The 12,329-nt window shown below is 51.0% G+C and overlaps 1 protein-coding gene across 1 annotated transcript; it reads left to right on the top strand.

Annotated features, from left to right (window-relative positions):
- Positions 1-1,234: 1,234 nt before the first annotated feature.
- TEKTL1 (tektin like 1) lies at positions 1,235-9,753 on the top strand. Its single transcript, XM_069590746.1, has 7 exons — positions 1,235-1,804; positions 3,630-3,734; positions 7,789-7,987; positions 8,170-8,336; positions 8,491-8,586; positions 8,676-8,789; positions 9,502-9,753. Exons 1-7 carry the CDS (start codon positions 1,235-1,237, stop codon positions 9,751-9,753), a joined length of 1,503 nt encoding a protein of 500 aa, XP_069446847.1.
- Positions 9,754-12,329: the final 2,576 nt, after the last annotated feature.

The raw sequence follows: 12,329 nt of genomic DNA, 5'->3' as shown, positions 1-12,329 counted from the left end.
GGGCAAAAAAGCAGGTGCTACAGAGAACTGACTCGGTCACTGGCTGTAGTAGCGGTGCCATTCCAGGGACAGTCAACCAACAGCTGAGATTTCTGCAACAGTAGCCATGGTGTCCTTCAGAGCTGTTGTATGTCTTTGTTCTGTATGTCTTTTGCCATGATTCTGACTGTGAAACCATCTTTTCCTTTTCTGTGGCTTACTAAAAATCCTGAGTGATAGGAGAGAGTAGGTCTTAGATACTGCACTAAGGAAAGCCTCCTTTAAGACAGTGACATTAAAGCTGGGTTCTGGACTTCCCTGGTGGTACAGTGGATAAGAATCCACCTGCCAATGCAGGGGGACACAGGTTCAATCCCTGGTCCGGGAAGATTCCACATGCCTCGGAGCAGCTAAGCTCCTGAGCCACAACTACTGAGCCCCCGCTCTAGGGCCTGTGAACCACAACTATTGAGTCCAAGTGCAGCAACTGCTGAAGCCCACATACCCTAGCGCCTGTGCTCCACAACGAGAGAAGCCACCACAATGAGAAGCCCACGCGCCATCCCGAAGAGGAACCCCCTTCTCTCTACAACTAGAGAAAAGGCCACGTGCAGCAACAAACACCTAGCACAACCTAAATAGATCGATTGATAGATGAAACTGGGTTCTGAAGACTGAAAAAGAGCCAACCATGGGAAGAAGGTGGAAAGGAGTATGCCACACAAATCCAAAGGTCTGAAGTGGGAGAAACCTTAGCACCGTCCTCAGAGCTGAAGAAGATGTTTAGATGGCATCACTGACTCAATGGACATGAGTTTGAGCAAACTCAGAGAGACAGTGATAGACAGAGAAGCCTGGCGTGCTGCAGTTCGTGGGGTCACAAAGAGTCGGACACAACTTGGCGACTGAACAACGGAGCTGGAAGAAGCCTCATCCATGTTCCTGGATAAGAAGGTAAAAGGGTAAAGAGCAACAGGGAGAGGTAGGCTCGATAAGGTAGAACCTTTCTCAAGGAGCCAGGATTCCAAGCTGCCTCTGCCTAGCTCCAAACCAAAGACTCCATCCCCTCCGTCACTGTAGCCTTTCCCCTCCCCCACTTTTGGAACTCCGCCTATGCCGTTGGCACGGTCGTCATAGTCAAGAGTGCTCTGTTTCACAAACTTCTCAGGCCAGGAAGGAGTTGCATGTCATTGAGGGGGGTCCCTGCCCCTCCAGGCAAGGATCTCAGGCCAGGCCAGGACACCAAACAGGGAGCATGCCCGTGTTGATACCCCCGGTGGAGCACAGCCAGGACACGCGCGTTGGGCATCCAGCATGGCGCGAGGCGACCAGGGCCTTGGCAGAGGAGGCACACCAGCTGACCGACCGCTGCGGGCAAGAGGCGGTGACCATGTGGCAACCCAATGACAGTGTGCGGGACCCACACATGGCGCACCACCTCTGCCGGGCCGCCTACATTCTGCCCTGGCGCTTCCGCGTGGAGATGCTCAAAGGGGGCAGCACCACGGAGAAGCCACCGCCGGGCGAGGGCGTTACGCTGTGGAAGAGCAAGATGAAGCCACCTGCCTGGCACGCCCGCCTGCCGCTGCCCATGCACCGTGACGCGCGGGCCCTGCAGACCGCCGAGGTGGTGCAAGCTCACGCTCGCGGGGCGCGCCTCACCGCCGCCCGCCTTGGCCGCGCGCAGCACCAGATCAATGGGCAGCTGCGGCTGCTGCAGCGCCAGCGCGAGGCTACGGACCACAGACTCAGCGAAGTGCGCAAAGCACTGCTGATTAACCAGCAGAGCATCAAGCTGCGGGGCTACCGACCCAAATCTGAGACGGTGGGACCACCCCCGCCCCAGTCCAGCCGCAAAGACTCAGGCCTCTGTTCCCAGATGAGCAGACTGGGCAAAATCCACCCTAGAGAGGAAACACTCCCCTATCGCAGGCCCAACCCCACCCCCAAGATGAGGTGCCTTGGTTCCCAGCCCCAGAGACAGAGATCCTCCCAAACGCCCCCTTGCCCCAGAAGTGTTAATCCTGTCGTGTCCAACTCTTTCTCCAGTCCATGGACTGTAGCCCGCCAGGCTCGTCTGTCCATGGGATTCTCCAGGCAAGACCTCTGGAATGGGTAGCCATGCCCTCCTCCAGAGGTCTTCCCCACCCCAGGATCAAACCAAGGTCTCCTGCATGGCAGGCAGATTGTTTACCATCTGAACCACCAGGGAAACTTTGCCCCCAGAGGGAGATACATATCTCTCAGTCTCCCTGCTAGGGAGAGAAGGTGGGACCCTTTAGTCAGACAAGAAGCTAGATTTACCAAAGAGTAAAATATAGCACTCCCAGCCTAGACAAGAGGGGGAAACTCTCCCCCATGCATGAGACCCTCCTCAACCCCCCAACCCCACTGAAAACACACAAGAAGCCCCCGGCTGAGCGGTGGGTGATGTTCTAGTCCCAAGAGATAAAATTCTCCTCATAATATTTTTTTAAACCCCAACCAACCCCCCCCTCCCCCAGGCTTCCCAGGTGGCTCAGTGGTAAAGAATCCACCTGCCAATGCAGGAGAGACAGGGGTTCCATCCCTCAGTCAGGAAGATCCCTGGGGGAGGAAATGGCAACCCACTTCAATACTCTTGCCTGAAAAATCCCATGGACAGAGGAGCCTGGTGGGCTGCCGTTCATAGCATCTCGAGGAGTCTGACATAACTGAACATTCATGCACCAAAAATACCCCCCAGTCTTGGGGAATGAGAACCCCATCCCAGGCCTCACAGGGGTTAGGGTTAGAATTAGGAGAGGGACAGGTTCTTCCTAAAGACTGAGACCCTCAGACTCCTTAGACTGCACCCGAGAGCTAAACCCTTAGCCAAGGGGAAAGAGTGAGACCCCCTAGTCCCAGCCCTGGTAAAATCCTCCCGCTAAAGTGAAATCCTCGACAGCCATCCCCAAAGGGGACAATATTCCAGCCTCCCTGGGCAGAGATGAGACCCCCCCCCCGAACCCATAGGGTGGGTTTCCAAGTCCCAGCCCCCAAATCCAGACAATAAGCTTTCAAAAGGGCAAACCCCATCATCGCTATGAGACTCCTCCACTTGTAGCTTGGGAGAGAGGATAAGAGCATCACCAAGGAAGGGGGAGCCCCTCAGGCCCAAAGAGCAATGATAACCTCCCCCCAAGTTAAGTCATCTCCATCCCAGCTCACTGGGCTCCCATCTGTAAAAGGAAGAAGCCCCCGGCCCTTTTCTCTAGAGGGTAAGACCTCCCCAAGTGAAAGAGTGAGTCACCCAGTCGTGTCCAACTCTTTAGGACTCTGGACTGTAGCTCACCAGGCTCCTCTGTCCATGGAATTCTCTAGGCAAGAATACTGGAGTGGGTTGCCATTCCCTTCTCCAGGAGATCTTCCCTACCCAGGGATCTAACTTGGGTCTCCTGCATCATAGGTGGATTCTTTACCATCTGAGCCACAGAGAAGCCCTGGTGAGAGCTTCCTAAAAGTGTAAATGCTTCTCAGAGAGTGAGATCCCCAAAGTGTGAGAGTGCCCCCAACCCCATTCCCCAAACCCAGGGTTTATGAGGTTGGCAAATTCTGTACTATTCTAGAAAAAGAGCTTTCCCCACCAGCCCTCTTCCACAGGTGTGAAAAATTCTCTCCTTGTTTTCCAGATCTCTGACAAAGCTGACAGTATGCTTACCTGGGAAAAAGAGGAGCTAAGGAGCATGAAAAGGAAGATGGAGATAGATATGGAAAAATCAGAGGCCCTGCTCAAGGTTTGGGACACCTAGGGCCAGGTTAAGGGGATTGGAGGGGACCCTTGGCTGCCTACTGGGCAAACAGCTTCAACATTGGGGATTGTAGCAATAGCAAATCCTTCAAGCCACACACCCACCCCACCCTGACCTGACATTCACTGTATTTCCACTTTAGGAAATGGAAAGACTGAAGCTCTGAGAGATGAAATTGGGCCTCAAAATAACAATGAACACCCCTCGCCTCTGTGCCCTGGTGGCTCAGATGGTAAAGAATCCACCTGTGATGCAGGAGAAACAGGTTCCATCCCTGGGTTGGGAAGATCCCCTGGAGAAGGGAATGGCAACCCACTCCAGTATTCTTGTCTGGAGAATCCCACAGACAGAGAAGCCTGGTGGGCTATAGTCCATGCAGTTGCAAAGAGTCGGACATGACTGAGTGACTAAGCCCGCCCCTCTGTGCCATGCCCTGTCCTGTTGTTAAGTCCTTAAAACCCTCCTGTGAAATAGAAATGATGATTCTGATTAGAGATGGGGAATTTGAGACTCAGAAAGATGTGACCTCACCCAAGGTATGGAGCAAGCCAGTGATGAGGCTGTGGTTTCAGTTCAGGTGTATCTTTTCCCCTCCAGATTTAGAGAGGTACAATTTACTATTTTAAATTTTGTATGTATTTTATTTCTTTTAAAAGATTATTTATTTTTGCCTGTGCTGGGTCTTGTTGCTGCACAAGGGCTTTCTCAAGTTGCAGTGAGTGGGGCTACTCTCTAGTTGCAATGCATGGGCTTCTCTCATTGCTGTGGCTTCTCTTGCTGCAGAGCACAGGCTCCAGGTTCACAGGCTTCAGCCATTGTGGCTCAAAGGTTCAGGAATTGCAGCACAAGGGCTCAGCCCCACTTCAGGTGGGATCTTCCCAGATCGGGAATGGAACCCATGTCCTCTACATTGGCAGATGAATTCTTAATCCTGGACCAGCAGGCAAGTCCCACTATACAGTACAATTATGAGTATAGTAATTGTATTAATATAAAAATACCACTACTACTAATTGGCTTCCCTGATAGTTCAGTTGGTAAAGAATCTGCCTGCAATTTAGGAGACCCCAGTTCAATTCCTGGGTCGGGAAGATCCTCTGGAGAAGGGAAAGGCTACCCACTGCAGTATTCTGACCTAGAGAATTCCATGGACTGAAGGGGTCACAAAGAGTCAGACATGACTAAGCGACTTTCACTATTGCTACTACTGATATTTACTATATTATATATATATATATAATATCACCTTTTCTTTATCCATTCATCTGTCAACAGACATTTAGATTGCTTCTATGTCTCAGCTGATGAATGATGCTCAAATGTACATGAGAGTTATTTCCCTTCAAGGTCCTGATTTCCTTTATATATGGACCCAGAAGTGTGAGAACTTCATGTTTCAACTCAGGTGTCTTGAGCTCTTTACTCTGTACTATGTGCTCATCTTTATCAGCTCCATTCAGAGATGGTCTCTCACTGCATCCTTCACTCTTGCAACAAGGATTTCTTTATGACATCACTAATGGAGACATGAAAGTAGGTTTCAAAGAGCCTGTATGCACTTGTGATTTATCCATTTGACAAATATTAACCCTGGTGTCCCAGGCACTGCGTTTGGCAGTTGTGAACAGGCCTTGCCCTCGAGGAATTCACATTAAAGGGTCATTCAAATAAGGGACCAGCCAGGGTTAGATGGGTGGAGTTGGGAGAAAGTGGGTGGAGTTAGGAGCCGGTGCGCCACTGTCCGTGGTGCTGAACCTTAGTTGCATTTAACCTATTACACCTCCGATGCAATGGACACGTGCTGTGTGTACTTAGTCACTCCTCGCATCCGACTCAGTGACCCCATGGACTGTAGCCTGCCAGGCTCCAAAGAACATGAACTTGGGCAAACTTCAGGAGATGGTGAGGGACAGGGAGGCCTGGTGTGCTACAGTCTATGGGGTCGCAAAGAGTCAGACATGACTGGGGGACTGAAAAACAACAATATTGTACCTCCAGGCTGCTGCCATATTCCTTTAAATCTGGTGATCCTGAAAAATCCTTCAAGTACGTCTGAAATAGACAAGGAAGAAGATCCTGAAGGTGGCCCTGGTAGGGAAGGGACTTGCAAGAGAGAAAATGAAATAGGCAGGTGGGAAAAGACAGACAGATGGAAACGCAAGAAAGTGTTGTTGTGTTGTCGTTTAGTCACTAAATTGGGTCCGACTCTTTTTATGACAACCCCATGGACTGTAGCCCGCCAGGCTCCTCTGTCCATAGGACTTCCCATGCAAGAATACTGGAGTGGGTTGTCATTTTCTTCTCCAGGGGATCTTCCTAAGGGATTGACCCACATCTCTTGCACTGCAGGTGGGCTCTTCACCACTGAGCCACCAGGGAAGCCCTTTCAACTTAAAATCATGAACTTAAATCTCAAATTGACAGTAAGAGGGTTCCCAGAAATCTCACAGGTGTCTCTGGAAGATTTGCTGTCCCACTGTGCAAGTTATTTCATATCTTCTCTTCCTTCATATCTGTCCAACTCCCTGCTCTTTCTTCATTTTCAAAGAATGACCCCAATGCATGGAAACCACAGAAGAGAATTTCTCTCATTTTTCCTCTACCAACCCTATAATTCCATCTACCTACTATACCCACCTCCTCCCCCTTCTCCTACATCATCAATATTTCTTTCTTCATCAGATTACTCTAAACAAACACTCCAGTACTTTGGCCACCTCATGCGAAGAGTTGACTCATTGCAAAAGACTTTGATGCTGGGAGGCATTGGGGGCAGGAGAAGAAGGGGATGACAGAGGATGAGATGGCTGGATGGCATCACTGACTCGATGGATGCAAGTCTGAGTGAACTCCAGGAGTTGGTGATGGACAGGGAGGCCTGGCGTGCTGCGATTCATGGGGTCGCAAAGAGTTGGACACAACTGAGCGACTGAACTGAACTGAACTGATCCTTTAATGGACACAGATCTACTTCAGTTCAGTTCAGTTCAGTCACTCAGTAGTGTCCGACTCTTTGTGACCCCATGAATCACAGCATGCCAGGCCTCCCTGTCCATCACCAACTCCCGGAGTTCACTCAGACTCACATCCATTGAGTCAGTGATGCCATCCAGCCATCTCATCCTCTGTCGTCCCCTTCTCCTCCTGCCCCCAATCTCTCCCAGCATCAGAGTCTTTTCCAATGAGTCAACTCTTTGCATGAGGTGGCCAAAGTACTGGAGTTTCAGCTTCAGCATCATTCTCTCCAAAGAAATCCCACGGCTGATCTCCTTTAAAATGGACTGGTTGGATCTCCTTGCAGTCCAAGGGACTGTCAAGAGTCTTCTCCAACACCACAGTTCAAAAGCATCAATTCTTCAGCGCTCAGCCTTCTTCACAGTCCAACTCTCACATCCATACATGACCACAGGAAAAACCATAGCCTTGACTAGAAGGACCTTAGTCGGCAAAGTAATGTCTCTGCTTTTCAATATGCTATCTAGGTTGGTCATAACTTTTCTTCCAAGGAGTAAGCGTCTTTTAATTTCATGGCTGCAGTCACCATCTGCAGTGATTCTGGAGCCCAAAAAAATAAAGTCTGACACTGTTTCCCCATCTATTTCCCATGAAGTGATAAATAGCCAGAAACAATATGTACATGTATGAGCATGGCCATGTTCTAATATAGTTTTATTCAAAAAAAATTTAAAAAAGATTGAGACTTCCCTGGTGGTCCAGTGGTTAAGCAGGAGATGCAGGTTCAATCCCTGGCTAGAGAACTTTTGCTTGTTGTTGTTCAATCATTAAGTCACATTCAACTCTTTTTCAACTCCATGGACTAAACCCATCAGGCTCCTCTGTCCATGGATTTTCCAGGCAAGAGTGGGTTGTCATTTCCTTCTCCAGGGGATCTTTCCAACCCAGGGATCAAATAAGCATTTCCTGCATTGGCAAGTGGATTCTTTACCACTGAGCCACCCAGGAAGTCGCATTTTCAGTCACTTCCCCCTATCTCCCAGCTTATAATTGACCTTCTCTGCTTCTCCTTCTTCGCTCCCAGACTCTGGCCTCCTGTCGTGACGCTCTGGTCTTCTGCTGTAAGGAGAGGCTCCAAGCTGTGGAGCTAATGAACCAGCCACTGGACAAGGTTCTGGAGCAGGCCGGCCGCCACTCTTGGGTGAACATCTCCCGAGTCCCCACTCCGCGCACTCAGGGCCTGAAAACCCCGCCTCCAGACCCTGTGGGCACCTATACCCCAGGTAAAACCACGCAGAAATGAGTCCAGTACAGTGGGTGCCCTTGATGCCCAACTGCTCCCCCACTTCACGGCCAGAGGAGCTTGGCTGGCTACACTCCATGCGGTCGCAAACAGTCGGCCATGACCGAGTGCCTAACACGCATACACACAACTTCCCCGCCCCCCTCCCCCCGACTCCTGCAGAGTGCGCCACGGCGCTGTACGAAGCCAAGCGACTGTTAATGGAGTCCAAGGACACTTTGCTAGATATGGCAAAGAACGAGGAGGACATCCGAGTGCAACAACAGCAGATAAGCGACCGCGTGTGCGCCTCGCTAGCGCAGAAAATGCGCGAGACCTTGGAGCTGAAGGTGCGCCAGCTCGCGCCACTCCTAGTTGGCGGCTGGAGTCTAGAATGCTATAGTATGCGGGGTGGGTGGGGGAGGGCGGGGCGTGGCGGAGGGACTTAGGCAGAGAGGGGACAAGAAGCCGGTGTGATTCCGCGCTGTGCTCTCACCCACCTAGGATAGACTGAACATGACCTTAGGACTCATGAGGGGAACGATCCACCGCTGCACAAAATTCAACCAGGAGATGTACATCACCCGCGGCCTCATCAAGGTAGGTTTGGGGGAAAGGGTCTGCGGGGGATGTGGCCAGGGACGTCCGGGAAGTCAAACCTCATGGCTCTGCACACCTCACTCCGCCAGGGTCCTCTGTCCAAAAGTTACCTGGAGACTCGAGAGAAACTGGACAGACCTCTGGTTCGCATGTATCAGAGACATGTAGGCACCCAACTTCCGGAGGCCACACGCCTTGCCCAGGTAAGCGCCTCTCAGTCCCTCCCACCAGGCCCTGCCCTGGTAAGACTCCTTCCTCAAGCACACAGCCCAGGTGAGACACCTGACCCAGGTCTGTGAGTCCTTCAGCTCCCCCCGCCCCCAGCAGGATGCCTTCAATACCCGCATGTGCAGCGTGCTCAGCAGAGTCCAGCTCTGCTACCCCATGGGTGCAGCCCACCAGGCTCCTCTGTTCATGGAATTTTCCTGACAAGAATACTGGAGTGGGTTGCCATTTCCTCCTCCAGGGGATCTTCCCAACCCAGGGATGGAACCCGGGTATCCTGCATCTCTTGCATTGGCCGGTGGATTCTTTACCACTGAGACACCCTGAGAAGCTCAATACTCACACCCATCTCAAATAAGTTCCCCCAATCTCTGCCCTACTTCTATCCAAGGTCTGCCCCTCCCCTCACCTTCATGAGCATCCCCTTCTTCATACATGCCCTGTCACAGGTTCTTGTCCAGGTACATTCAGGCCCAAGTGTGTAACCCCCAACCCCACTGTAGGCTCTCCCCTCCTAAGTGTGCTTCACACACTCACCTGACTCAGATGTGCGCCCCTCCAACCTGAGGCCCATCCCCTCTTCAGCTGTCGTCTTTTACACGCATACCTGGCCCAGGTGTGCCCGCCCATCCTAGATAGCATCACACTCTGGCTCACCTGTCTCCCAACACCGCCCCTCCTTGTGTCCAGGGCACTGACAAGCTGCAGCGCCACATCTCGCACGTGGAAAAGAACCTGGATGAGCTGCTCGCCATGCGCAAGAACCTCACCTGGAGCTTCAACTGCAAGAAGATTGGGCACGACGTGGACTACAGCGTGGTGCGCCTGCGCCTCCGCCAGCGGCACCCGCACGTGTGCTACGAGCAAGCGCAGCGCCTGGTTAATGACTGGGACCCACGCACGCCGCCGCGCGCGGAGTCCACCTCCGCTGCCGCCAAGTGACAGGCGCACCCCTGCCCCAGCAGGCCTCAGCCCAGTGGCCCTGCCTCTCTCCTGACCCCCTTCGCCCTCAGAGCGCCCTCTAGCAGAATTATAATTAAAAACGAGAACGCATAATTACCACTTATTAGGCTTGTGGTGGTGATGGTTGTTTAGTCGCTAAGTCGAGTCCAAGTCTCGCGACCCTAAGGACTGTAGCCAGCCATGTTCCTCTGTCCATCGGATCTCCCAGGCAAGAGTACTGGAGTGGGTTGGGGGTCTTCCCGGCCCACGGATGGAACATGGGTCTCCTGCTTTGCACACAGTCCTTACCATCTGAGCCAGCTGATCACTTAATCTACAACACGTTATAGGCTATGCATCCTATAAGTTATTAATGATAGGATGGATTTGGCCACTGTATTTTGGGAATTCAAATCCCGGCTCCCCAATTTCAGATTATGTGGCCTTAGCCAAGTCACTGCTTGTCTCTGGCCTCAGTGTCTCCAGCCTGTAAAATGTAGAACTGTAGCATTAACTTCGGAGGCTTGTGGTAAGGGGATGGGAGAATGGTGACTGCATATAAAACATCCTTAACTGCAGATGAATTATTATTCCCATTCTACACTTGGTGAAAGTGAAGCACAATGAGGTTAAGCAAATGCCAGAGGTCACACAGCTAGTCATTAGAAGAACTGGAATTTTAATACCTGACTCTACAGCTTGCTCTCTAAGCAGAGCTGGGATTCTCCCTTTATTAACAAAACACACATACAGGGATATAACTTTCTCCCCTGGAGCTCTCTCTAGTGGAGCTGTTTATTTTCCCAGACCCCAAGCAACTCCAGAAAGTGAAAGTCACTCAGTCGTGTCCAGCTCTTTGTGACCCCATGGACTGTATAGTCCATGGAATATTCCAGGCCGGAATACTGGAGTAGGCAGCCGTTCCCTTCTCCAGGGGAATCTTCCCAACTCAGGGATCGAACCCAGGTCTCCCGCATTGCAGGTGTATTCTTTACCAGCTGAGCCACAAGGAAAGCCCATAGGGAGGTGCAATTGAGCCCTCCCTGCTTCCCATTGCCCTTATTTCCATTTACCAGGGCGGCAGGGGGCGGGGCGGGGGTGTGGATATTGCTTCTTCAAATTTCACAGCCTCCTTCATTCACTTATTAAGCCCTTATAAAGTGCCAGGTTCTAGACTTGTGGACACAGTAGGGGAAGGAGAGGGTGGGATGAACTGAGAGAGTAGCATTGAAATATGCACACTAACTTGTGCAAAAACAGATAGCTGGTGGGAAGCTGCTGTGTAACAAAGGGAGCTCAGTGCTCTGTGATAACCTAGAGAAGTGGGATGGGGCGGGGGGGGGGGGGGGGGGGGGGGCGTGGAAAGGACGCTCAGGAAGCAGGGGATATATTGTATACTTACAGCTGGTTCACGTTGTACAGCAGAAAACAACACAACATTGTGAAGCAATTATCCCTCCAATTAAAAATAAATTTTAAAAAAAAGAATATAGGGGGAGGAGGTGCGGGGGGAGTTGGAAAGTGCCACATTCTGAGCCAGGTGCTGAGAGTGCAGCAGTGAGCAAGGCTTACATGGTCTCTGCTCTCAAGGAACTTACAAGTTGATGGAGTGCAGCCTGTGTCATCCTTATTATTATTATTATTATTATTAACTTATTTTTTATTGAAGGATAATTGCTTTACAGAATTTTGCTGTTTTCTGTCAAACCTCAACATGAATCAGCCATAGGTATACTGCAGCTCTAGTGTGGCCTCCTACAGGAAGCCCACCTGATTGCACCCCACTCATTCAGGCATAGCTCAGTTTCTCTTCTGTGTTCTTTTGGACATCCTCCCATCACAGAACTTCTCACACTAAGCTGTGATAATCATCTGCTCTTATAGGAAGATTTCAGGGTGTGGTAGACACAGAATAAGGGGTGTTCATTCAAGCCACGAATACTTCCCAAGCCACTGCTTCATGCCAGAGATGTACAGCGAGGACCAAGGCATACATGATCCCTCTCTCATGAAGCTGACCCTGCGTAGGCTAAGAATGACCATCACAAATACAATCTTTTTGGCATAGCCCCTTGCACACAACTGAGCCCAGCCAACATTTTACAGAGAAGGAAACAAAGTTCAGGAAGGTGAAATTATTTGCCCAGGGTCATAGAGCCAGCAAAGGACAAAGCAGGATTTAAACAGGGATCTGAGTCCATGCTCTCTCTCTCTTGCTCCAGGCTACAGACATCCATGGGCTCACCGTAACAACCAAGTGGAGGTGGAGCAAATTATGCTCACTTGACAAGGAAATACTCAAGAAATTGTGTGCTCAGCTGAGGAGCATGGGCAGGGGGTTCAAACCAGCAGTAACTACTCAAGAGTCCGTGGGCATCACAGTCAGCTCTCTTATCTCACAGTCAGGGGCCTCCTGGGGTTCCCTGGGGCTCCAGTTTCCCCAGGATTGTTCTTCAGGCACCCCCTCCATATACCCATATACCCATTCAGATGCCAACAGGAAGCAGCACACATGATTTGAAGGAATTTTAACAAAGAAATGACAGTTGATACCCATTATTCAAAGATTCTGTATT

This window comes from Ovis canadensis, chromosome 5 (assembly GCF_042477335.2).
Source record: "Ovis canadensis isolate MfBH-ARS-UI-01 breed Bighorn chromosome 5, ARS-UI_OviCan_v2, whole genome shotgun sequence".
Classification (NCBI taxonomy): Eukaryota; Metazoa; Chordata; class Mammalia; order Artiodactyla; family Bovidae; genus Ovis; species Ovis canadensis.
Note: the sequence above shows the minus strand (reverse complement) of the source record. Positions and strands in the feature narration are given on the sequence as shown.